The sequence below is a fragment of the Callospermophilus lateralis genome, chromosome 6 (genome assembly GCF_048772815.1).
Source record: "Callospermophilus lateralis isolate mCalLat2 chromosome 6, mCalLat2.hap1, whole genome shotgun sequence".
In the NCBI taxonomy this organism is placed as follows: Eukaryota; Metazoa; Chordata; class Mammalia; order Rodentia; family Sciuridae; genus Callospermophilus; species Callospermophilus lateralis.
Window position 1 is genome coordinate 147,442,981 of NC_135310.1, and position 27,013 is coordinate 147,469,993.

The window sequence follows — 27,013 nt, forward strand, 5'->3', positions numbered from 1 at the left end:
CATCATCTCCCTGGGTTTCCTTCCCTATAAATTCTCCAACAATACACTGAGCATTACAGTTTTGTTTGGAAATAAACCTCTCTGTGAAAGCTAAGTTGATTCTGCTGTCCTCTTCTGGCATCAAAGATGAAATAGAAACACAGTCTTATGTATTTGGATGCCCAAATTCAGCCTAGAATCAATCTCTTCCCCACCCCCAATTACAATCATTAGCGGCAGACTTTTTTTTTTTTTTTTTTTAAGCTCAGGAACTTCTCACATATATCAATTATATAGCTTTCCATTCTAACATCCTCCTGTTTCTCATCTCTGCTCATACAGGCCAAGATAAGTTTGGGCTACTGCTTTTGTAGTTGGAAATCAAGGTCTCATTTGCATGATAGAGTTGCTCAGGGTTTACAAATTATTTATCTCAGACTAATTCCTTCACACCTTCAGAAAAACAGTTGACTAATCCCGGATCATTAATGGGATCTTTGGTTCTAACTCTTGGTGAACTTAGCAAAGAATGTTTTTAGAGACAAGCTTCTAGAAGGAACCCCTGATGGGAGTCACACTTATGCAGTTTCTTGCTTGAGCTGGGTCACAGGGAGAACAGAGTCATTAAGAATAGTAATAATAATAGGAAGCTGAGATGGCATACTTGTACATCTTAGTTACTAAACCAAATTTAATATAGAAAAGAATTGTTCATTGAAATTCATGAGGACAAATATCCTTAAGCCTCCTAAGAGGGGAAGCAGAGGTGTGAGAACCAGTATTACCTATTGTTTTCTGTGCTTTCATTTTTCTGGAAAGGGGTGGTTGGCTGGTGTTGGGAGTTGAATTGGGCTTGTCTTTGAATTGTGTGGGTTGTGTTTCTCTCTCTCTCTCTCTCACTCTCTCTCTTTCTCTCTCACCTCCTCCCTCCCTCTCTCCCCTTTCCCCCCACCCCTTATCACTTTAGATTTCCTTTTCCACCACTAAGCAATAGGGAAACGTAGATACATAGATGTGTTTCTTCAAATCTCTACTTTAAATAATGAAGTACATTTAAAGAGCAAATTTCAGTACTCTTGTCTCAGGACTGCTGCCATCTCTGCACCTGTAACTCAGAGGATGAAACACTGGTTATTTATGTTGTACTTTCTGCCTCTCTGATCTCCAGCAAGTTGACCCGATTTTTATAGCCCTTTTACCCAAGCGATGACGAGATTCTTCCCCCACTTCACATCCCCTCCGCCCCATAACTGAGTGGCTTAGGAGATCTGTAACTGGGATGAAGCAGCTGTTGGCTTCATGCCGTCCTCTAACTTGATTATTCTTTGGACACGTTAGGCAAGCATTAGTGATTGATAATGACGCTAATTAACCCCTTTCCTTTCCAAACAGTAAACTGCTGCCAGCAGGATGCTACAAACAATAAATATAAAACACTGCATACATCAATATCTGTTTAAAGCACAACTTCATTTGGGCACATTTAACTGTACTGCTTTCAGTTAACAATTCGGTATTTATTCAAGCACTTCTCCAAGAGCCCAAGGGTGAGAAACAGAGGAAAAGAGGGTTAAGAAAAGGGTCCTGTGGCTTTAAGACCACAAAATGTTGTCATACCTGTCAGTTGCAACAAAGTTAAGCTCTAATGAAAACCATGCGGGTTTTTTTTTTTTTTTTTAATTTCAGGTCTATACTTTTTAAAAACTTAATGAATCCAGCTTTGTTCTTAACATACTTAAACTTAGCACAAATCTGATGACCACAAATAATTTTTTTTTCTTTGTGGGGGAAATCAACTCTCCTGCCTGACAGAATTATTGAAAATTTACTTCTGGTTGAAAAAAGAGTGGGGAGATATTGTTTTGTACAATGGTAAAATTTGGACTTGAAGAAGGACTTGGGGAAATCGGGGCAAATTGGATCTGATTGTGCAGTCTAACATAACCTGTGTTATAAAGAAATGTACATTAAACTTAGAATTTTGATAAATGAATATTCCTAGCAAGTGAATAAAATGTATTCAATTAACTAAAACCCTGTGCACTTCTGAACTGAAGTGGAATCGACTGTAATTGATTTATTTGAAACCAGAGGTTAAGGACTGAATTAGCTAAGTACAACTGGGTATTTCAAGCCACTGACTTCTCAAATGTCAAATCCCTTCTATTTTAAATATTATTTCAGCTGCAGGGCATAGCAGTTCTGATGGTAGTTCCATCAAGAACACAAATTATATTAATATTCGATTTTGGGGAGGAATGGGTCAGATTGTGGTTTTTAAAGGGTGTTGGAGAATAGAAGGGGCAAGGATGATAATCAAGCTGAAAAGAACATTGTGTTTCCAGAAAAATGGAGTGTGGTGATTAGCATAGCCTAGTGAGTATCTTGATAATTCAACTATGTATCCTAATTTGATTTAATCCAAAGAGAATCACTGTTGTTAATATATAAACACCTGGCTGGTAATCACCAAGTGCTTTAGGAAGTATACAGTGGTCACCAGAGAAAGTCAAAATCCACATTAGCTTTGGTTAATCCAGTAAAAATTATTTTTGGTAACAACCTCCCTAATCCCACCATATATATATACTTTAATTTATATACATGTATATATTCCATGTATATGGAATATATATTCTTTAAATTTTTATTAAAAAAATAAAAGAGGGACAAATTTATGATCCTAAAATCATCCAACTACAGAATAAAAGTAACTAATTCCCTGCATTTGAAAATCATTGTTTATTATGACCTTGTAATGTTCTAACCCACTATTTCCTTTCTATCTTTCTCAGGATGCAAGGATTATATTGAGTTCAGGCTTTCCAACATAACAAGCATCTGTAAATCCAGATATGAATGAATGGTATTTAATAAGATTGTTTTCGTTTTAAAATGAGTATTTATGTGTCGTTGGAGAAAGAGCAGCAATGTATGGCTGTTTATGAATGCTATTGTGCCTGAGGTTAGGATCCCCCACACAATCTGAGATGCAGCCAAGAAAAACAGCCCTGATAGACAATGCTTCACTTCACCTGCTACGATGCTGAGTGCATTTCATTTCTGTCAAGAGTATGTACAGTTAGGGTTCATTCGCCTCATTATTTTGTTACATCTACGTCACAGTTAACCAGTCTCTCTAGGAAATAATAAATAACCGCTTTAAAAAACAATTGCTGCCTTGCGTTCTGAGAATACACTTTCCATTTGAATTTTTTTTTAAAACCCACCATTGTTATGAATTCTCTGGCTTTGGAAAATAGAATTTAGACTCCACCAACTCGTTTGTTTGTCGAGATTGATTTTACCCTGCCTTCCATAAGGAGATTAGAAAGCAAAAGACTGCAAAATGGACACTCTCTAATGCTTTGCTTCCTTGGTCCTTCAGAATGTCAAACCACATGAACAGATGTTAAGTCCCCCTCCCCCGGTATATTTACCTACACACTTTTTCTATGACCTTCCTATAAACCTTCCACTTAACCAACCCCTTTCTCTTGTTAAAAAACCTCCTCACTTCCAAAGCAAAGAATTTCCAAAGCTCTGACTTCGCCATCTTTATGTACAGAAGTCCTCCCTCCTCTCAGAGCTCAGCACATAGTCCTGTTATTGTGGAAGACAGATAGGAGAGGTCTGACAGGCAGGCTCCACAGCCCTCCCCCACCCTCTACACCCCACCTCAGAGACCATTTTGTATTTCTCAAAGGTCCTAGGAGGAGCCCTGTGGTGATAGAAAGGGGGTGGGCTGGCATTAAGGGGTAAGCAGAAAAGATTCCAGGAATCAACATAATTTCTCACTCCCCTCTGCTACCTCCAGAGCTACTTAAGAACAGTCCAGGAGTAAATTCATCTCCAGGTAAAATATTAAAATAAATGGAGACAAGTTGCCCTCTCTATTCTGTGTCCCACCTCTATTTCTACCACGGCTCCTTCTCTCCCCCAAGAAAAGTAGAGCCAGGTTTAAGTTTCTGACATGTCTTAGCCACAGAGAAGCCGGAGCAAACAAATGCAGGTTGAAGTGGGTATTTCCTTATTGCTAATGAACTAATAATTTAAATTTCAGCTATCTTCAGAGACAGATTCCAAAGTAGTTATAGGTGGTGGTGGTGGTGGTGGTGGGGTCTTCTGTTCTTCCGTTCTCCATTATCCTTGCCATCCTTAATGATTGGTTCTGAAGGTTTTATATTTTGGTTTCCAAAACGCAAATGAAAACCTAAAGGATCAACATAAATAAATAAAACTTTATTTTTAATAATAAAATTAATGTTTCTGGTAAGGAAAAGATAGTATGTCATTCCTTTAGCGGTACAAACAATCTTTTATCCAAAAGAATACATTGGGTTTTATTGTATCATTTGTCTGAATACAGACTCAGTGGAATATCTAAATGATACCCTGCTCTGAACTCCAAGTTGAAAGTAAGTTTTTATTATACTTGAGGGAAACAATGGGTTCAGCTGCTTATTGCAAGGAGCAATTGCCAAGGGAGAGTTAAACTCAATTACTGTAACCATACTGAATAAAAAATACTGCCAAGAACAAAAATACGCCTGGGTAAAGACAGCCACTGAATAAAAAAAAATCGACATAAAGCGTATCAAATATTTATTTATCTGGGCAACAAAGGACTATGATACATTGACAGGCATGGAAAGTACTGCCAGCACAACTCAATACAATACAACTAGAACTGCTTCCAATATGGCCAGTGAAAATACAGAATACCAGGTGGTCCCAAATGTTTGGAGTTCTCTGAACAAAAAGAGTGAGAGAAAGAGGAAAAATCCCTAACCCTTGGTGTAAAGACAATACTCATTTATTGCTCAAATGATGCTTTTAAGGGAGGACAGTAGAATAAAATAAACTTTTTTTTTTTCCTCCCCACAAGACATAGAAGGGTTATCAAACCACTCAAGTTTAAAATTTTTGTTTCCAGGGTCCAATATCACTTTTTTTCTTTCAGTTCAATGAAAAGCTAAATGTAATACTAATTATGTATAAAATTTTATTTTACTTTTTTTTATTTGTTCAGCTGTTTCATTGTCATCTTTAACATGCTACAACAGGGCTAAACTCATGAATTCCGGGAGGGGGGTGGGAATCCCCCAAACCTTGAATTTCTAAATAAGTACCATGAACCACATGAGGAACTAATAGGGAAGATTCAAAACCCACTAAACAAGAGGTAAACGAGATCACCAGATAAATAAAAAAAAAAAAAAAAGAGCGAAAAAACAGACTCACCATATTTACAAATCCCATTAAATTACACATAAATAAATATATACAGAGACATGAACACTGATTCCCTTATATAACTGTGAATCGTGTTGCTGGAGAAAGTTCAAGTTGGTCGCTTTACCTTGAAGAGGGAAAACTTCTACAACTGAAGACATGACATGGAACTTCGTGTATTTGTGTTCAAGTTTATTCACAATACTGATAAAAATGTCACTATCCTCTTTGCCTTTTTTTTTTTTTTAAAGTATGGCTACAATCTGAACTGAAGAGTGTAAGGGAAGGTGGTGATTCAGTCCCATGAAGCTCAATATAATTTTTTTAAACTTTTTTATGTTCTTTTTTTTAGAAAAAAAAAAGTTTTTTTAAAATGTTTTTTTTTTTTTTAAGTTGTTGCTGATTTACTGTTGTTGTTTAAAAAAAAAAAAAAAAAAGTCCACAACTCGACAGAACTTTTCCTGGCTGGCTCCACGGCCCGTTCTGTTCTCTTAGGCTCCACTTGAGGGCGGGGGCGTGGTCCGAGGGGGAAGTCGAGGCACCGGGCCCAGTCGACAGCGGCTGCCCACTGGCAGTCGAGCGAGCAGTCCCGAGGACCCGGGGCACCGGAGGGCGGCGGCAGCGGCAGCGGCAGCAGCAGCAGTAGCAGCAGCAGTGAGGGTCGCCGGTCCGGAGCTGTCACCTGCCGGTGGGGGAGGGGCCGAGTGGGTGGGCGTGCGCGGGCTGGTGAGGCAGGCGGCGGGCGGGGCCGGGGCGGGAGGAGAGCCTCACTTTCTGTGCTTCTCCTCTTTGTCACTGCTTTTGGCGCTGTTGTCCGTGTGGCTGTTGGGGTTGTTGCTGAGGTACATTTTGTCCATGGCCTTGAGGGCCTCGGTGAGATAGTTCTGCAGCGCGGTGACCGCGGCGCACACCGCCGGGCTGCCGAAGCCATGGGAGATGAGGTTGAAGTGAGTCAAGCAGCTCTGGATGCCGGGCTCCAGGATGGGGTTGGGCCGCGAGTTCCCCAGGGGAGATCGGTCCTGAGCCAGCAGGTCGGTGAACTCTTTGCAGATCTGTCTGCAGCACAAGCAGAGCAGGGAGAGAGGATGAGGCTCCCCTCGGGCAGCACCAGCAGCACACAGCAGACCTTTCTCCCTGCAGTGGCCCCGCCCCCATCCACAGCACCTGGCAGGGCCCAGAGTTCTCGTGGCCACAGGCTGGGATACCAGTCACTCCCAGTGCCCACTAAACCACCTCTCCTTCCTTAAATGCACGGCCCCAGGGCTGTGAAAACGTCTGCATCCCCCTCTGTTACCCACTACCAACTCTCAGATCCAACAAACTTCTATCCCCACCTTTCCCATACCAAACATCCTAAACGTGGGAAGCCACGTCACACACAGAATAAGAGAAGTTCGACCAGAAATCAGAAATACTTCTGGGCTTCCTACCCATAGGATACAGGCATCAGCCTTCCTTTTCCAAAAATTTTACAGACCCTCTTCCTTGTTTCTCTAGAGAGAACTCAGCAGCATTCAGTGGAATAAAGTTTCCACTATTTGCCTTCAAATCAAAGCAGGTTGAATTTGGACAGAGAAGCAAAACTTTGCTCAGGATTATTTTGCTTTCAAAAATAAGTTGGCACACACACACACACACAAAAAACTGTTACTAGGTGATGATTCAAGGTAGTTTGGAGGAAAAAGAAACAGTTTCCCATTCCCCCTATTCCCATATATGCCTTAAATTAAAATTCTTTAGGGAAATTGTAAATGTGGGTGTGCTTAGGAAGCCATGGGAAGAGGAAAAGTTGAAATTTCAGAAATGGTCTTGAAAAGTCACAAATGTAGACAGAGGAGACCAGGACAAAGAAGTTCTGCTCCTGAACCTGAAAGCAGGGACTAGCAGGGGCCTTTCTGAGGTAGGGCAACCTGGCCTGGGGGGGAGTAGGGGTGGGAAGGAGGAAGAACAAGCAGCATTGGCTGGCTGGCTTCACTGAGGCCAGCTGATGTCCCCAGGCCAGAAATCCTGTCCCACCCAAGGCTCAGCTTCTCCCCTCTGGTTCCATGCCCTCCTCTGACATCCACTTTTGATAATTAAGGGCTTCCAAACAAGCCTTTTAATTTCCAGAAAACATATCAAAACAGTCATTTTCTTTTCACACACCACCTGGAGAAGTCTTTTCAGCCCAGGCACCAATGGGAATATAACTTAGGCCATTTTGAAACCTATTTGACATCTTGCCTGTAGGCTAAAACTTGTGTGTGTGTGTGTGTGTGTGTGTGTGTGTGTGTGTGTGTGAGAGAGAGAGAGAGAGAGAGAGATAGAGAGACTGACTTCTGAGGAGGGAAGAGAAAGAGAGATAAGAAATGGAATTCAGGATTAGTGTGAAAGCAAGTCAGCTTTGACTTCTCTATTTTGCAGGCCACCGCTTAATCTTTGCCCTTGAAGAACATATTGATGGGAGAGAAAAACTGATATAGGCAAGTCCACAGCCCCTTTGAGGATTTGATTCTGAGCCTTCTCAAACAGTCACAAATCCACATTCAGCTTCAAATTTCTCCTGTATCTCACCCCCATACTCATTCATTTAAATTTTTTTAAAATAAGAAGAGAGAAGAGAGGGAAAATATGGCCCCACACTAACAATCCCACCTGTGTTTCTCTTTTGCATATAGATGAGGGTTTTTAAGGCTGTATTGTAACTTCAGTATTTACAACAACAAAGCCCTGAATGTAAAAGGGAAAGAGGAGAAAATGGAGTGCAAAAGCAATTTTTCTTTCTCTCAACAATGAGACACAGAGACCCTGCAGAGGTAAATGCCTTACTTTGTAGCCAGGAGCATGTTTTTTCTTGTCACTTGCTCATTGGGATCGGAATGTTGTCGGTTGAGAAATTCAGCTACTGCTTTGGCAGGAAATTCGGTTTCGCACACGTACCCAAAGTCCCTGGCTAGGTGGACGGCTTCTCCTGGCAAGGGGTAAAAAGAAGGAGGTGAGGGCAAGGGAATGAAAAAAATTGGGATCAAAACTTTCTTAACCCCCAAATTGAAGGAAACACAAACTATTTGTTTTCTCACTTCAGTCATTTTCTTCCTTCTCTATAGAATCTGGTAGGTGCACTGATCAACAAACATAACATCTGTCCTAAAAAGCCAAGATGATTTGAAAAAGTGAATCCCTCCACCATCTCCAGTTCCAGTCTGTCTTGATGAACACTTCCCCAACTTCTCTTTTAAAATGGTTCTTATATTCCAACCTCACACCTATCAACACTTTCATAAACGATATTCATAATTACTCCTTGAGCTTTTCTGCAAGGGAACAACTGGGGGTTTACATTTTAACTTGATCACATATAATTATCTGTTCATCCAAACCGATTAACCAGGAGGATTTGAGGGTCACTCCACTGAGTCTGTCTGTGTTGTTGATTTTCGAATCTTTGGTTTTAATTTCCTGAACCAGTTGGTTTTTACTGCAGGGCTTCCTGCCATTAGCTCCAGCTCCGGAAGAACGCATGCGCCAATTAGAGCATCAAAGCCCTCTCCGCAGAGCTTGTTTCCATAAAATGGAGCGGATCACAAACAATAACAGTTCTCCAGAAACAGCCTCCCTGCTACAGCACTCAACCCCCAGACCCAGACCAGCTCTCAGGCTGCACCCTGAGCCACCACCCCCATTTCCATGGCATGTAATTCTTTGGGAGTATGAATCGTGGCTTCTCCATGTACTGCTATTATTTTCATAGAATACTACTGTAGTTGAGTTTCTGGCTCTGAACAATTGTGGGTTTTTTAAACAGTTATATTATTATCATTTTGGCACCACTAACAGATGGAAGTCATAGCAGTCCTCCTCAAATACATAGTTTTAAACATTTAAAAAGTAATTTACAAAGCTATAGCTTGGATTCAATTGCAAACTGTCTTCTCAAATACAAGATGTAAATAAGATAAAATGCCTCCTTTAAATGTGAATGCTACTTGTAAAAAAAAAATCTACCTGATAATTTAAGCAGCTTTCTTTTTTCCTATGAGCATTTATCACAAGACAGGAAGACAAAAGAGAGCTTTACATTCATTCCAACACCCAAACTTAAGCCAATTTAGTATTACCAAAAAAAAAAAAAAAAAAGTGGGAATCTAGAGGGGACAGGAATGAGAAGGGACCCTAGTGACAGTTTATCTAGAGCTGGGAGTTAGGACAGCATTGGCTTGTTTTGAGGAGTCTGGAAGGTGTGTGTGTGTGTATGTGTGTGTGTGTGTGTGTTAAAATCTTTCTTGCCATGAGAAACTTTCTTGCAATCTTGTATTTCTTTTTTTCTTTCTATATCCAAACAATCCAAAGTCTAAAATTGCTTTCTTCCCCTCCAGGAGAGAAGCACAATTAAACAAGAGATAAGGGAGCATATGTTTGGAAAACAAAAACCTACAAGGGCATATAACCCTGAGCTTTCAGGATGGTCTTAAATCAGGCTGCAGGTCAAAGATTCCCAAATTAATTCAGGAAGTAATGGTCACGCATTTCTCAAACGCAGATGTCAGAATAACTTAAGTGATTTACTGCTGAGTTCTTTAAAGGAGACAGGAACTTGGAGAATGTGCAGTTCTTAAATTTGTGCATTGTTTAGGTCAGAAATGGGTTGGGAAGGTGAAATTTTGTGGTAGAGGGGGAAAAGGAAGAAGGATAGGAATATATGCAAATAGTTTTTTGGCATGCAAGAATTTCATTCACTTCCGGCTACATTCTTTAGAAAGATGAAACTGCCCAATTGACACAAAATATACCCAAACATCTGGCCACTAAATATTATCCATTTCCGAGAGGCAGACCCTTCTAGTTAGCAACTGGATTCGCTTACCCTCCACTAGTGATGTCAGCAGGGTAACGTTGGCAGCTTTACGTCTCCCTGCTGGCAGATTTAATCCTATCTTGTCCAGTTTTTCTCTTAAAGATCTTCCTCCATTTTTAGACTTCGCCCTGTTTCATAAATATATGTGAGATAGGGATTTAGAAAACATTGGGTTGTTCTGCATCATATTAAAGTCATTTTGAAAGCTTCCTAAAATTGCTCTCAAAAATTCAGAAGTATGGCCCAGAGACATTTAAAGGAAGGGAACCTAGGAAGAGTGGTACAGAAAGATTATAGGAGATAAATGCTGGTTAAACTGTAAAGCAACTCCTGCTTTTGGCTGTTATTGCAACTCTTGTGGCAGGTTGGAAGGTTCTGATTTCCCAACTTTCTAGAGAACCACAAACAAACACAGCTCTGATCTCTAAAGTTGGAGGCACTCTTGAGTGCAACTGATTACTGTATATTTTCCCTGTTGTTACAATCACACAGATCCCAATGGGGTCTTTAAATTGTCTTTGCAAGATCTGCAGTTAGGTTGTTCAGAGTAACCAAAGTTTTCATCACTCTCACGTTTCATGCTCTGGCTTTAGCCCCAATGGGAAATTCATTTCACCAACTGTTTACATGCCATGTCACCAGCCTTACTGGAAATGTCAAAGGCTGATATCAGCCTTAAAATATTTCCCCGATTTCAGAGACAATGGAGGCGGTTCTAAATAGATGTCTAAATAGACTCCCATAATCAGAAAGTGGTTAAGATAAATTGTTTAAATAAAACAGCAAATTAATTAATTTCAGATTTTATTCCCTACTCAAGTGCTCTTTAATTGTGTGGATTAGATTATACTCCCCTAGGTAAACAGTCTCCAATATTGAAGATGGGGGAAGGGGAGGAAAAAGCAGAGGGCAGAGAAAAGATTGTGTCAGTGAAAGATTACAAAGGGAAAGCAAAGTGACTGGGAAAGAGGAAGAGATGAGATTCGCTGCTATTAGAACCTCCCCAAACACCCTTAGAGAGGATCTGGGTGGGATATACCCACCAGGGTAGAACTGTTGAGTCCACAGATAGATAAATAAATGAATAAGGTCAAAACAATGAACTTTTGGTCTTATTTAAGGAGGAGAAGGGAGAGGAGAGTAATAAACATACTAAGCAGGAAAGTTCAACATAGGACCCCACAACTCACAAATCTAAGAGGAAGCGAGCAGCAAGAAGAAACCTGCTCCAGGGAAGGTGCTTTATCTCGCCGACTCTTTACAAAAGCTTATCTGCGAAGTGAATCTATTCCCAGGGGCGAGACGAGACTCTCAGGCCACGTAGGACACATGCATTCTTTGGTAGCGACTACACATCATGCATGCGAAACGGGCCTGCTCGCTGCCTGGCACACATCGCAGTAAGTCAGAACCATCAGACGCCTCTGGCACCCGGGATCCCTGTCTGATGGGAGGTAACAGCGACCAGGGGGCGTGGCGTGCGCCCTCGAAACCCTTCCCTTCCTACAGCTAAAAGTCATTCGGTTGAAACCCTTGTCAAGGGACAGCCTAGGTACCGTCCAAGTCTCTCCACAGTGGTAGGGCAAAGCGAAGAGCCTGAGAGGAAGTTTCCCTGGGCTTGCAAGGTGTGCGCGAAAAGGGAATAGGTGGCTGCACGGCGCCCCGCGGCTGCGGCGGCCGGGACTGAGCCCATAGCGGAGCGAGCTGCGCGTGCGCGCACCGGAGCACGCAGGACCCCCGAGAGCGCGCGGCGGTGTCCGGGGCGCGCGCCAGAAGCCCCGAGAGCGCGGGATGGTGGCGGAGAGCGCAGGCGCTCGCTGCTTCGCTCCGCCCCCTCAGCTCCCACCCCCTTGGCTTTACGTTCTTCTCCCCGCCCCTTTCTTTTCCCGCGAAGGGAGGGCCCCGGTGCAAAGCACGTTTGCGCCACCGCCGTCACCCTGGCGCAGGCGCATGGCTTCCCGGGCCGCGGGGTGGGACGGGCGGGGCCGCGCGGGGCCTCACCTCCGGAGCACTCCGCCCAGCAGCGATGCGTTTAGACATTCGGGCGGTGAGAGGCGCCGCTGCACTTCCGCCACAGTGACCTTGTACTTCGAGGTGGAGCTGAGGAGTGAGAGTCGACCCGGAACTGAACAGAAAACTTCGTTGGGGTTCACCACGCCACCGAAGAGGTTGTCCTTGTTAATAGGGATGGCGGAGACGGCGTTGCTGTTGGACTTGGACAGGGACACGGGGCCTGCGGAGACAGATGGGGAGGCCGCGTGTGGGCGTCGAGGGTCCCCCGCTAAAATCTTGCCCGATCCGGGTTCTTGCCCCGGGCAGGGGCGGGTTCCCAGACTTGTGCCGCTCACCCCGCTTTCTTCCCGTCCAGCTCTGAAATTCGGAAGCTCTTTTTCCCGTTTTCTCAAACTCCCTTCCTAGTCCCTGTCCTAATCCCTCCTCGATTTCTAGGTCCTAATCCCTCCTCGATTTCTAGCCTCGGTTTCTAGGCGCCAACCAGGCCTCTGTGTCTGGCCTGACCCTTTTCCCTTCCCCTAAAGGGTGCTGACTAGAGATGGGTGGTGAAATTGCGACCCCTTGGGCTCTGAGCATCCGAGCAGAGTGGGCCCAGACAAGGTGCCCAAGAGCGGGAATGGGGGGTAGGGGGCGAAGTTACATTTGCCAACCCTGGCTGAGTTATGTGTACTTTAGAGTTTTTGCACAGCAAGGGATTTAGTGTCGGGAAGAAAATGTTTCAAGATACCTATTATTAAAACCAGGCGACAGTTTAGATGGCTAAAGCAGCCAGTAAATGAGCATTTCAGATAAGGCACCAAGCTAGAAGAGGTGCATTCTCCTCCCGTCCTTCTGATAAATGGTTCCTTTCTTATACTCCATTTCGAAAAAAGGTTTTGGAGATCCATTTCAAGCCCGGTTTTGAACTGGGGGTGGGGTGGGGGTGAAAAACAGGCCCACTGTAAAATAGTAGCAATGGGTCCTTTTGTTGAGCAAATACTTAATGGCCCTCTTGGCTTAAGCCTTAAGCGCCTTCATTGGGAGGAGGGTAGGATGTAGAGTGTGCTGCCTAGTTAAAACCATAAGCTCTTCATTGTTGCACCTACCTTTTTTAGAAAAAAATAAAAGACCAACAGAAAGTATACTTAATGGTTACGTTTCAACATCAATATAGTTTAGATGCATTCACAACCATTTTAAGTTTAGTGCATTTGTATTTTAAATTTCCACATGGAGACATATAATAGTATGCACGTGTTGTCATCACAGTGCTCCTCATGCGTTCCTTAATGGGTATATTTTAGCCCTATGGGGAGGTGGGGGGCTCTAGGTTTTGGATAGATCACTTGTGACATTAATAGCTCTGGGGAGGCTAATAGAGACAATAGGAGTTAAACGAACTCTTGAGAGATTACTAATAAAAGAGCCAATTATCATGTCGACTTGGAAAGAGCATCTCTTAAGATTTATCCCTTGCACATCTAATTTGACGTGACAAAGACTTCACAGATGCAAAAATGAAACTTTAAACTAGCTAACAATATACTGATTGGGGTTAGAAATGAGAACAGTTTTATATAGCATCGTCCTCTGGTGGTGCCTAGAATCCTGAAATGTAACATTGCCACCATAACCAAAAAAAAAAAAAAAAAAACTGCTACCAAAAGTGAATAGCATTTAATGGTGGAAACTTTATTTCTACTCACTAAACACAATTCAAATTACAAATTCATCCAAATCACTTGACACTAACAATCTTTGCTCTGAGCAAATACACTAACAGTCCTGACATCTTCAAAATGATAATTTTAAGCAAAAGCTAAATTTTTTGTTAGCCTAATTCACAAAAAGTTTTAAAACCCTTAAACAGCAAACAAGAAACTAAATTGAAGAACATGAGATCCGCCCCCCTGCTAAGCAGTGCATTTATCATCTGTCCTTATATTTACATGAAATTGTACTATTTTAGCATGGTACACTTACTTCTTAACACTCATGGCCTTAACTCCACAGAATGAATTAACTAAACTATTAAATGGTTTCAAAATTGAAATGCTGCTTCCAAATCAGTTCAACTATTGCACATTTCATGTGTTTGTCCAAATATCATTAAACTAAATTAAATGGTCAAATCATGAATCAGAAAAAAGCTAGCCTGTTGCCATTACCAAGATACTGAAAGCCGATTATTTAAACACAGCTCTTCTATGGCTATTTGCTAATTCTGAGCCTTTAGGAAATCCTATTTGAAAAAAATAAATACAGTTCTGCAAGTTCTCTTAAATAGCACTCTGCCTGTAAGGACATGCTTGGAATGCAGAAGGAAATGGCTTACCTTTCTTAATTACAGTTTGATCTGGGATGTTAATACCCGGGTCTTCTACATGCTGCAACAAAAGGATACACATGGATGTAAGTGTATAATCAAAACAAAAGGAAATGAATATTCCCTGCAAGATGGGGGGAGGGGAAGGTGTAGAATAGAAATTCCCCCTCCCATATAATGACATTTATATATAAACATCTCATCTTGGCTTATTGGAATTTGGGGCTTTGCAACTCAAGAGGTTTCACTGCATGCCCCCAGCCAATTTCTCCTCCCCCAGCAAATAATCCATGTTGGAGGGGGGTGGGGTTGGGAGGAAAACTTTCTTTAGAAATTAAATCAAGTTTTGGAGTGTCTAATCTTTCTCACAGTTCAACCTTTAGAAATGCACCTAGCTTTAGTTTGGCGCCTCAGCGGCTTGGACTTCAGTGATTCCCGTGTTCAGGTAGCAAAAGCGAGAGAAACACAATAGAACAGGAGAGTGTTGGAAACCGTTTAGGTAATGTAATAAAGAGCAAACACAGTACACCTTCACTTATGGAAAACTAGAAATAAAAAAAAAAATTAAGGCTACTGTCTAAACTGAATGTGACAGCAATATGAAAATTATCAAAAAATGAAAAAATCTTTGGAGTTGCTTTCCTGATGTCCAGCAGCAGACTTGTCAGTGCAGGGGTTTTTCCTCTTCTTTCTTTCTTTTTTTTCTTCTACAGATGGATGGGTATATGTGTGTGTGCTCCAGTCAAAACGTGATTAGAAAGTAAAATGAAATCATGTTTTCTAATGCAGAAACTGACAGGCAATATAATGTCTGGCTGTGTTTACAAATTAGCACCAGGGCTGCTGAGATAGAAGATTTCGCAATCGTTACCAAACACAGGCATTACCATTTAAAAAACTATTACTTCCTTCTCTAGTCTTTGTCCAACAATAATACTGATTCGAACATTTTCCATTCTGTCTTGGATTTATGCTCCTGTTAATTGTGCCTGATCGCAATGATTCCGGGTGGATGGTACTAAGTTGCTTTATTACAGGTTTTATTATACTCAATGCTCTCATTTGTAACTTGCCTAAAGTGCTTCTGGATTTAAGTATAATTAAATTGAGAAATGTTCAGAAATGACTACTGCTGCAGTTCTTGTGTTTTAACTATATGGGGAAATATGATCCCTTTATGCATGCACCCTAAACCCATAAAGTAAATGTAGTGTGGCATAATACTTTTATTTGTGTTATTTCTAGACCTTGTCCATACAGGGAAGACTGTTAAGTTTAAAACCCCACTGAGATATTAATGATTAAATAATTTTCACCATCGATTGGATTTTCTTAAATATTTAGCAGTCATTCCTATTAAAGGTTAACTGTTGCAGCAGTGGGAAAATTGAAAACAACCCTTTTCCTGACCCAAATTCCTTTGAAAGAATTTTTTTTCTTAAAAGGTGGGGGAGGGAAAGGGAAGAGCAGCAATTGGGTTTCCTTGGTTTTATATGATCTTTTGGTTAATTTCTCCCACTGACCAATTTCATCACAAAGAGTGATCATACAGGTATTAAGAAATTCTACCAACCACCTGAAATTTTTGCAAAGTAGAGCAATCCTAATTCACAGTAGCTCCAAAAGCTTATAACATTATTTTGTGCTTTCAATAATGCCAAAGAACAGGCAAGGAAAAGGATTCATAAACTGAGAAAAAGAACTAAAAGGATTACAACTTCCAATACTTTTAAAAATTGCTTTCATAAGTCATTGTCCCTTTTATTTTACTTCCCCCAAAATGCGCATTAAATATTTGCTTCTAAAAACATGTAAATCTGAACACACACAATTCTCATTAACCATTACACTGAATCAAGTGCCCACTTTCTTGTTTTCCATGCAAGGCTGCTAAACATAACCAACAAATTTGTGATTGACTGGGCCAAATGAGAGTTGTAATAAATTTTCTATTTTCCTATACAACTTAAATAATGTTTTAAATCTTCCAAGCAAGCAGGTAAGTTCACGTGACCATTTTCCTTACAATCTAATGCAGTAATCATTAAACTGTCAACGGACATACTGCTGCTGTATTTGATGCAGTAATTTGAAATAGCATTTTAGCAAAAATCACATCCAGATACATTTCCTCTCCAAAGAAAAGCAGCTTTAACAGAACCCTTTACAGCTTTAATAAAATTATTGACCTGCTCTAATTCCATTTCGGGAAGGATGTGAGGAAACCATAAATATATGGAGTTGAAGCAGAGATGCTGGTTTAAATTTAATTTCAAAAAGTATTTTCAAATTATCAATAGGCTGGTTTACATGGTAAATAGTAAATGTGATAATGCCATGCTTATTTAGGAATCATTTTAAACTACATTTATTGATAACTGAATTAGAACTTAAATAACGTATTACCCAATAGTCTCAAAACATTTAATTTAATATGGGGTGTAGCAGGTTCTGATAGGCATTGGGAACCTACCTAATGATTTATGAGGTCACCACTTAGCACCCCTAGGAAGAGAAGCTGCATTTTAATGTCTCTCTATTTGGATTTGCTACTTACTTTTCTTTAATCAGAATAGGGAACACGTAACTTTTGGGTTTCGCTAGTGCTTATAAAATCCGGCTAAAATGATCTTCATAGTATGTCTTCCACATTTTTCTTTTACATTGTGAGGGCCTTTGATAGGTTCTTTTGGTTAAATTTAACAGCTTTCCCAGGACAGTGAGAAATCCCCATGCCACACTCAGCGGTGGAAATTAGATCTTCTCACCATTGAAACAGTTTACTGTGGCCGAGAGGGGAAGATAGTGTCAATGGTGACGTTGTCTGATTTATTTCTGTGTTGGTGGACATGGTAATGGAGGCATTGTTTGAGGCAGCTCCAGGAACCATTGTTCTGGGGACAGTCGCAATTGCTTTTTAATTTTTTAAATTCGCTGTTTACGTCGCTTCTCAAAGCACCCCCTCCTCCCAAAAAAATATTTTATAAAGGAAATGTCATCGAGGAAAACCCGGGCCGGTGGCCCTGTGTTCCCGGAATCTTCTCTTGAGGGTAGGTGCGAAGGGAAGCGTCCCCTCCCGCGCGGCCTCTTACCGGGACGTCCTCGATGGCGTGAGGTAAGGAGTGGATCGGGAGGTCTCCGAGTCCCGAGCCAAGCCCGTGCGGGCCGTGCAGGAGGTCCTCGTGCCGCCGGTAGTCCCTGCGAGGATCCAGGCCCGACAGCTGGTGGGGCAGCCCCCGGTGCGTGTGCAGGAGCCCAGACTCCTGGCTCTGCCTCTGGCCGGGCCAGCCCGGGTGCTGCGGCTGCGGCTGGGCGTGCAGGGGGTTCAGGCTGTAGGGGTCGTTGACGTGGGAGTAAGGATCTTGCGACTGGGGGTAGATAGGCTGGTAGGGCGGGGGGAAGTAAGGGGGCTGGAAGTCGGCATTGGGGGTGTGGGACAGCGGCGGGGCGCTCGTGTAGGGAGATTGACCTACAGTGCCCAGCTGGGGCAACCGCGCCGTCCCGTTGCTGGTGCCGTCGTGACGGTCCTAGAAGAAAGAGAGTAGGAAAGAAGAAGAAATCAGGCGTCGAGTTACAATGGTCTCCACTAAATGCACAAGTCTAGGTAGGAAATCTCCCGTTCCCCTCGGCAAGCCACCGGGAAAAATATCAGCTCTACTCTGTTCATTTCGGAAAATACCCGAGAAGTGAAACAGGCCCTTCGGGGGGGAAAAAATACCGCAAAGGAATTAGACCATGTACCTACAGGGCACAAGAGACTGTCCTCAGGCGTTTCTTTCAAAAGGGGGGAAAGATAGAAAAGGGTCTCTTGTAATACAGCCCCTTCAATTGCAACGTGAAACCTCCCTTAAGCAAAATTAAAATTCCTACTAAATATTAAACAGCAGAAGCGGCCTTTTCTTGTTCCCCGGATTTGAACCTGCCTGCCACTGAGTTATTGTTTACTCTCTTCCATTTATTTGGAGGGGAAAAAAAATCATAAACCTTCAAAGACTATTACCATTTCATGACTATTTAAATAGAAACATGTTTCGCACAGGGGCTGTAACGAAAGCACACGTTTAAATTACCAGCTTAAAGAAGCTTTTAAGTGCAGGATCAGGGATCTGTCTTTTCCGCTTTCTCAGTTAGGAGCTTTTTCTCGACAAGGTCGATTTATGGTAGAAATGGAGAGAGGGGGGCGTCAAGTCAAGGTTTAAAATAGGAAGATTCAGCCTTATTTGGTTTAAAAGTGAGAGGTGCACCCCGGGGCGGAGGCCCCCGCCCCTTGCACCCCAGCCCCAAAGGGCAAAAGAAACGCCTGACTTTACGTTCCTCTATTGCAATTCGCTTGCAAAACAGGCAGAGTTGGTTCTAGGGAATGCGAACCCTCGGAGGTTCAGCTGCAGACCCTGGAGGTAGGGGGCACACCGGGCTGCGATTTTCCTGCAGACAGATTAAGCACCAAATGTTGAGAACATCTCAGGAACAAATGAAGACGCAAGGAAATAAAGATGAACAGGGCGAGAAACACGCCTTGGGAAGCAGCTGCGGGGTAGGTCCGAGTGCGCGGAGAGGTCGAGCGGGGGCGGGGGTTGGTAGCAATGCATTCGATTTAGGGATGGAAAGGGGCGAGAGAAAGGAGAGAGGGAAATGCAAATGGAAGAAGGTATCATGAAAGAAACCTGGGCAGGAAACCCGAGGTCTCGGGCAGCTTCGCGGCACCAGGTTTCTAGAATAGAATTCCTAAGGAGACGGGGATGGGGGTGGGGGTGGGACTCACCATAGCTGAAAAACTGTGAACTAACATCTGCGAAGAGTCTGGGGTAACGAGTCAGGGTGGAAAAAAAAAAAAAAAAAGCAAGCCCGGAGCACCCGGCTGCCCAGCCGCCCGAGCGCGCCCCACACAAAAGGCGCCGAGAGCCCCGCGCCACCCAAAGACTCCAGTCACGGCGCGGACGCTCCCCCGAGCGCCGGAGCCCCGCTCGGATCCATGAGAACTTGAACCACCGATTCGCGCGGCTCCTTCAGCTGGTCGAACCCACGGTCTCTATCCTGCCGTGATCAGTTACGATACAAAGTTCTTTTAAAAAAAAATGAAGAACCCCAAAAAAGGAAAAAGTGTGTATGAGTGTGAGTGTGTGTGTGTGTCCCTTAATCCGTGTCTCCCCTCTTTTCTTAGCGGCGGCTTCACTTGAGCTTCTAACAACCGCGCTGGGCAGCGTTCCTGCAGCCTCCTAATAGCAGAGATTCATGACTATTAATATTACACGAATACTTAATACGGGAAGAATGCCTGGAAATCGAGCGTGAAGCGGGGAGGCAACTCGCGCCGGAGCCGGCTCTCAATGCAGTCCATTGACGGGAGCCTCAGTGTAGCAAATCGGAGGTGGGGAGAGAGAGCGCGAGAGACAAAAAGCGGGAGAGAGAGGGAGCGGGCGAGCGCGCGGGGGGCCGCGGCGCGGCGTCTGGCGAATCACAGGGAAGGGGCAACATTTTAAAAGGTTGCAGGGCATGCAAAAGTGAAAGAGAAAGAGGGAGAGAGGGAGCCCGAGGTGCGGAGCGCAGAGAGGGAGAATGTGTCTGCGTGCGTGTGTGAGAAAGAAAGTGTGGGCGACCGAGAGGAGCGCGGAGTGGGCAGAGGGGAGGGAGGAAAGGAGGGAGAGCCCGAGAGGAGGAAGGGAGGGAAAGAGGGAGGGAGGAGGAGGAGGGGGCTGAGCCGGAGCTCGCGGAGGGGGAGGCCGTGGGGGAGGGGGAGGGGGAGGGGGAGAGGAAGCCAGCGAGGACAATCAGACCTAAAAGGCTGGGGCAGACCTCGGGTTGTAGCGGGGGTCGCGGGTAGCGGGCAGGAGCTGCCGGGGACCGCGTCCGGGCGTTCATCGGGCTCTCCGCTCCGGAGGCGCAGCCCGGCCCTCTCCGGCCACGGGCTCCTCTGCTCCGCAGCGGAGTCTGGGACTCCGGACTCGACTGCCCGCTGCCGCGCGGCTCCTCCACGGCCCAAAGCCCGGACTGAGACCCGCCCGTCCGCTTCATGGGCCCTCTCCTCGGCCTCCTCTCGAGCTTCCCTTCGGACACCGGGACCCGACTGTGCGCTCGCGGCCGCTGTCGCTCTTCGCTCTACTCTCCCCGGGCCTCGGCTCGGGGAGGGGGAGCCGGGACTCGGCCCGGGGCGCGCACAGACACGAGGCGGCCCAGCCCGGGCGCCGCTGGCACGGGCTCCGGGCTCCCGGCACAAACCCGTCCGACTGGCTGGGCCACTCCCGCCCGACCCCCCCCCTCCCCAGATGACACGGCTAGCTCTCCCCGCGCTGCCTGTCTGCCCGCCGGGTTGTCAGAACAAGCGGCACCTTGCCTCCTGCGTGTCCCTGCAGAGCCCCGGCATAATCAGACAGCCCCTAGCCGGCTCGGAAACCCGAAATCCCCGCTCCAGCGCTAGCCCACAGTCACCAAAGTTGTTGAAACAGCCTTGAGTTTAGCTGTTTTTCTCTCCCTCTCCTTTCTCATCCTTTTTGGCCTCATTCACACGCACCCCCACGTAGTCCCTCTGGGGGTGCAAGTTCATCTCCCGCCTTCCTGGTCCTGGTCCCTTCGGCGCGCGGAGCTGCCAGGGAGCCCGCACCTAGAACAGGGTTTCCGGCCTCCACGAAAGTAAAATGCCCCAGCCTCGGGCCAGAACTGAGATCAGTACAAAATGACTGTCCTAGCAGAAGATGGGGTTCCGTTTCATCCCGACCCGTCCGCCAAACGCCCCCACCCCACCCGAAAACAAAGCAACTTGTCTGACGTGGGGTCCCCGCGTCCCTCCCCATAAGCGACAGAAGTCCCAAGAGAAGCGCTGGTACCCGTGGGATGTCACCCCATGCCCCATCCACCCAGATTGGGGGGGGGGGGCAAAAAGGGGAAGCCTGAAAGATGTAAAATAGCATTCTGAAAGAAAAGGGAGGAGGGAGTGGGTAACACATCGTTCGCATATACTCAGTTTCTGATTTCAAGTGAAGGCAAGACTCCCGCCTCTATGCGGGTACACAGACATCTCTGCCTGACATTCCCAGCTCCAAATGCCAAAAGGCAAACGAAAAAAGAGAAAGAAATAGCAAAAGTTGTGGCTGCCAGGTGTTTATTCGGATGATCTCGAGCCTCGTTCGCCCACTCTCTCCCCTGGACTCATCCGTTCATTTAATGGGGTTTGTAAAGGGAGGGTGAGATTGATTCCCAGAGCCTCCCTCAGATGGATCATTCGCTCTCCGGCCTTCCTGGCTGCCCCCAAGAAGCTCTGGAGCCTTAGGTTTTAAGATGCTTTCCAAAGGGCGCGCTCTGTGGGCCCGGCGGGCTCCTGGCACCAGGGGCGGCCCACAGACGCCCCAGGATTCCCACGGTCGCTCAGCTGAACGCCAGCGGCTGCTGGGGCGGTTGCTCTCGGACCCAGAGGCCACAGCGCTCAAAGCAGCTGCATTGCCACCACCGCCACCACCACGGGGTGTATTCACCCAATAGCTCAACGGGAGAAGCTGCTCAGAACTTTTTGAAACACAGGAGAATCAGAAGTGAGCCCAACAGCTCCCAAGCTGAAACCACTAACAGGGAGGTGCAACTCATCTCAGAACGAAGTGTGAGGTCCCTTCTCCAAGTCCAAAAAGAGAACCTCAGAAAGAAAGGAAAAGAAAGAAAGAAGAAACTGGATGCACAAATAAAGAATTAATATTAAATATCAGAGAGGAATTTGAAGAGAGAAAGGGTTTTCTTTTTCCTTTCTCTTCCTGGTGATTTGGGTCCCCGGAATCTCGCTGAAACTACACGCGGAACGCACAGCACGTGCCCAGTTGCCAGGGATTGTTTAAAAAAAAACCATGCTCGTCCCACTCAGGCACAGCTCAAAGTGGTCAGAGAAGGGGAAAAGTGGGGCAGCTTTGAATAAAGAAATGAAAGAAAGGAGCGTCTACGCTCTCCTTCCCCAGCTTCTCCGCGGTCTTAGGGGAGAATCAGAGGGGCCGGCGCTGCACTGGTGAAAGTTTGTCCCACCCGCATGTCGCAGCTGGCTGCAAGGAAAGGAAGAGGAGAGGCAGGATCGAGCCCCGAGCCGATGGCCGCCGGGATGAGTGGGCCAGCACCGCGCTTACCTCGCAGTCCTCGTACTTGATATTATCCGTCAGTTTCCAAAGCATTTTCATGGATCGCTGTGAATGGATTTGCCCCTCTCCGCCTCGCACCCAAGTGGAGCTACTCTCTGGGTAAGCGCAAAGTGCCGGCTGCCGGCTGCCGGCGGTGAGCACAGGAGGAGGAGGAGGAGGGCGAGGAGGAGGAGGAGGAGGAGGAGGAGGAGGAGGAGGAGGAGGGTAAGGAGGAGGAGGGCGCGGAGGAGGAGGAGGAGGGCCAGAAGGAGAAGGGCGAGGAGGAGGAGGAGGAAAGGAGGAGGAGGAGGAGGAGAGAAGGGAAAGAGCTCCCGTGTGCGCTCGGAGATCTCCCTCTAATGGTAGAAACTTTTCCCTTTTCCAGCTCTTTACCAACAGCCTAATCGCCTCATTAGCATATCAACAATAGTCCAATTGCTCGCCAGTACCACAATCTGCCGCCGGCCGCTCCGACCCAAGTATAAAGGCCTTTGCAAGCTGCGAACTTGCTCTTAGAGTGCACGCCTGCATGCTAGCGAGAAAATCTTGCCACCTCGCTCCCCTGCCCCAAAGGCCCCTTCCCCAGACCAATACCATCCCATTTCCTTCTCTCTCTCTCTCTCCCTCTCTCTCTGCTTGCTTTCTCCCAGCAAAAAACACCTTTCACAAAGCTCCGCACTACCCAGGGTCAGAGTGACCCGGCCTGAAGACCGGCTTGAAGAAGACCCCCCACCCCCACCCCCACCCAGGCCAACACCACAATCCCCGCTGCCCTTTCAGCACCATCCAATTTTATTAGAAATCATTATCCCTTTCGCAATTAAAATAACCACCAAATCAAGACCAGCGAAGTCACTCCAGGATTTTTGCCCAGGGAGAGATCGCCTGGACTCATGGCAGTTACCCCCTCGGGCCGCAGCACCTTGGGAGTTTTATTGGCTTTATGCTTTCCCCCAGGTTGGAGATGATGCCAAACGGCTACAGTCGCTGGGCTGGGATTTGCGATCTCTTAATTGCCGCGTGTAAAATAAAAGTTGTACCCTGAAGAGGTTACTCGACAGCTCCGGGGGTTAAGTGACATTCCTCCGATTGTATGAAGCTGAGGCCAACTGAAAATTCATCTTGGTGTTCGGGCTAAGGTTTCTTGGGTTCGAAGTGTACAAGAATACAGAATTTCTATGGAGACACTCAACCGCTTCTGGAATTGAGCTGAAATACAGACCCAAGTCCGCCTGCAAATCTAGGTATCTTGTCACTTGTGCATCAAAATAAATCATTGGGAACCAACTCTTTTCTGTGCTAATCGGCTCCAGTTTTCCCAAGTTTCCCCTTTTTAATTAAAGAAGGAAGATTTGATGATACTAATATGGGGCTCACTGGCAGCACAGTGCCCATACGGCTGACAAGGAACCTGGAAGCCGGAAGACCACCCCCTGTCCAAGTTGGCCAGGTCAGTGTCTCCAGCTCCATACAGGGGCTTGCTCGCTCCATCAGGGTTTCCCACCAACACACTTCTGTTTTATTCAACTATTTTTTAAAGTGAGAAAGGAAAAGAGAAAGACCTAGTGTGGTAATTCCAAATACAGAGTATTTCCTCTGGCTGAGCTTTCTTACTTATCCTCCAAAAAAAGTTTGTCTTTCTCCAGTTTAAATACTGCAAATCCTTCAACAACAGTTGGTCTCCCCTCAAAGACCTCAGACTCATCTTAGCCTGTTTTTCAAAAATATCCAGGCCTCCCGGGTTCCACAGTGCATCCTGAATGTGGGTGGAAGCTGTTGGAAATCTAAGTACTTTCTAACAGGTGGAAGGAAGGCAGGAGGAGGGAGGTACCCACAGAGGGGCAATTCTCCCACCAGAAGACTTAAGCAAAGCCAAAGACCCCCACTCCCCTGCTACCCAAAATAAATAAATAAATAAAAATAAATAAAAGAAAGAAAAGAAAAAGTAAAAAGAAAAAAAAAAAAAAAGAAACTAAGAAGAATGCTAGAGAAGGCAAGAGAATTCAGTGCTGGGGGGATGACCTCCAGAAGCTCTGGACCCTGCCTTGAACCGGCCTTCAACCCAAGAATTGGAAGCAGTTTCTTAGTCAAATGAGCTGGAGGCTTGGACTCCACTCTGACTGGAAAGTGGTCAACTTCTAGGGCTAGACTCTGTGGCCTGTCCTCCAGCACAGTAGTTGACATCAGGAGCTGAACCTTCAGGAGCCAGAGTACTGACCCCTCGATAGCCACAGCCATAGTGCACTGTGACCAATAGGTCAAATCCTAGTCCTGAGAGCAATATTTTTATGCCCCATATACTCTCCACATTACGCTATGGGAACTCAAAGTTTCGCTTTCTTTTGCTTCTGTTTGCGGGTTGAAAAAGGCATTTAAGGCCTTTTATCCTCTCCAACTCCACCTCCACCCTCCTCCCCTGTCATCACTGCCCAGTGCCCCCGCAGATCTCTGGCTCCAAACTGGCCAGCCTGCTAAACTGTTGTTGTATTCCCGCGGAGGGTGCTATTGACGTGCAGATTGAGGCCTGCCAGCTCTGGGCCGCCTCCCTGCAGTGTGGGTGCCAATGAAAGGCCTGGGAGAGTGGCCCGGTAGCCCCTGGAGCCAGCCTAGCTGCATTTGTGAGAGCTTCATTACCACCAGTCACTTCATTGCATGTCAATGTTCCAGCAGTGCTGAGACCCAGGGTCCTGGGACAGCAGCACCAGACCTGGGTTTATGGCTCAGGGATTCAGGCCTGATCTGGGGAATCAGAGAGGGCAACAGAAAAGCTAGTATCTCTAAGAAGCCAAGAGAAACAAAGAGACAGGAGACCGGAATGACCTTAGTTTTTCTGGTTATCACTACCTAGGGTGCCAAAAGGCTGCGGCTGGTGCATTGGCCCCTGTGGGCCCCCCAAAACAAAAAAGATTCAGGCCCATGGACACTTGCCAAACTGTAAGTGTCCAGGAGCAGGCCCTGAGCTCCTTCTTTTTCCCCCTTTCAGCAGCAATCTCACAGTTTCAAATATTAGATTCACTAGAGACCCAGTCCCAGGCCAACCCTGGGCTGCAGGTGTCCTCTCACTGTCTGAGAATTGTGCAGCCAGATTTGCCCAAATTTAAAGAGAAAACCCAAAAGACTTTTAATAAAGAACTCCCCCAGTCTTCAGCCCCAGAGAAGAGCATTAGGAAGGGCCTTTTGAGCTCACAGGGTTGGGGAAAAATGGGTGTGGATTCCCAGGATTTGTGTTTGGTGTGGGATTTGCATCCTTAAACCACAAATTTCGTCTGATTTGGGGGAAGAATTGCATTGAGTGAGGTTTTACTTGGGAAGGGATATAAAAATAACCTACAAAAGTATACCAAGTAAAAGATAAAATACAAGACGCCTTCCTTTCTCCAACTCCAGGGAATGTAGTGAAGATGGAGACTTCTCTGAAACTTACTTTTAATGTCCTAAATAAAAAAACAAAAACAAAACTTGCCCCAGGAGGAGCAGGGCCTTGATTTCTTCCTTTAGGAAGGTCGAGGCTTTTGGTTCAAATTGCCCCGCAGGCTTGTGGCACACCGAATCTCACCCTAACCAGGCCTCCCTTGGCCGGGGCGAAAATAGGGCCCCGCGGTTCCGATTATGAAATCCGCGACTGGGGAGAGGCGCTACCTCGCCAACCCGACCAGGGCCGCCCTTGCTCCACGTAGGGAAAATGCCTGGAAGTTAAAAGGAGAGCGCTGGCCGAGTGCGGTGGCCGGGCCCGGGGTCTGGGGCTCTGGAAGTGCAGGATGTGGATCCCAGCCAGCCTTGTGGCGCCTGCGGCCTAGCAGGGTCAAGTCTGGCTGGCGCAGTTCTCCGAAAATTCGCGACCCGCTGTCTCATCACCCGTCATTTATCCACCAGCCCTAGCCCGGGCGGCAGGAACCCACTTCGGGAAGCAGACTGAGTGAGTAGCTAAACTTTGGACAAACTCTTTTAAGTATTTCTTAAGGGGAGAATGCTCCCCGCTGCGACCCAGCCGGGCGGAACCCTTTCCATTCTGCTCACCCAATAGGTCCTCCAAATCTGGGGACACCAAGAGAAACAGGTGCACCAGAATCCCGCAGCCCGGGGGTCTGGGGCGAGGCCGAAGGCACTGCGAGCCGGGAACCTTCCCCCACTGCGCACCGCAACCCCAGCCCAGTCCTCCCCCTCCCCGTCTGAATTAGTCATCCACCCGAGTTTCTATTGGGGATGGGGGTGGGAAGGTGGGAGAAAAGGCTGTAACCCAAACCACAAGTGACCCCGGGGGCCACCTGTGGAGCGTGCGGCGGACTTTTCCCGGCGCCGGGCCCCGAGGGCGGCGCGCTTTGCCCCCAGCGCCGCGGCCGCCGCCTGCGCTCGTCTTTCCTGTCCTCTCTCTCTCCCGGGAGCACTCCTGGGCGCTGCCAGGCGTGCCTCACCTACGACTCCCCTGCCCTGGGCCACGGCGCTTCCTCTCCGCCTCCCCCTCTCCCGGCCCCCATCCCCCGCTCCACCCCCGCCCACCTCAGCCCCAGCCAAGGCAAACCCTCGTACCTGCCAGTCCCCCATTTTGGCAAGTATGGACAT

The 27,013-nt window shown here is 46.2% G+C and overlaps 1 protein-coding gene across 3 annotated transcripts; it reads right to left on the reverse strand.

Annotated features, from left to right (window-relative positions):
* Positions 1-5,981: 5,981 nt before the first annotated feature.
* Positions 5,982-27,013, reverse strand: Tfap2a (transcription factor AP-2 alpha). 3 transcript variants are annotated; one of them, XM_076857895.1, is made up of 7 exons: positions 26,981-27,013; positions 17,459-17,893; positions 14,376-14,427; positions 12,050-12,281; positions 10,058-10,176; positions 8,023-8,164; positions 5,982-6,270 (listed from the first exon to the last, which is right to left on the reverse strand). In XM_076857895.1, the coding sequence occupies exons 1-7, from the start codon at positions 27,011-27,013 to the stop codon at positions 5,982-5,984; spliced, it is 1,302 nt and encodes a 433-aa protein (XP_076714010.1). The 3 variants fall into 3 exon arrangements, with proteins under 3 accessions (XP_076714010.1, XP_076714009.1, XP_076714011.1); XM_076857894.1 differs by lacking the exon at positions 26,981-27,013 and adding an exon at positions 22,463-22,513; XM_076857896.1 differs by lacking the exon at positions 26,981-27,013 and adding an exon at positions 19,129-19,155.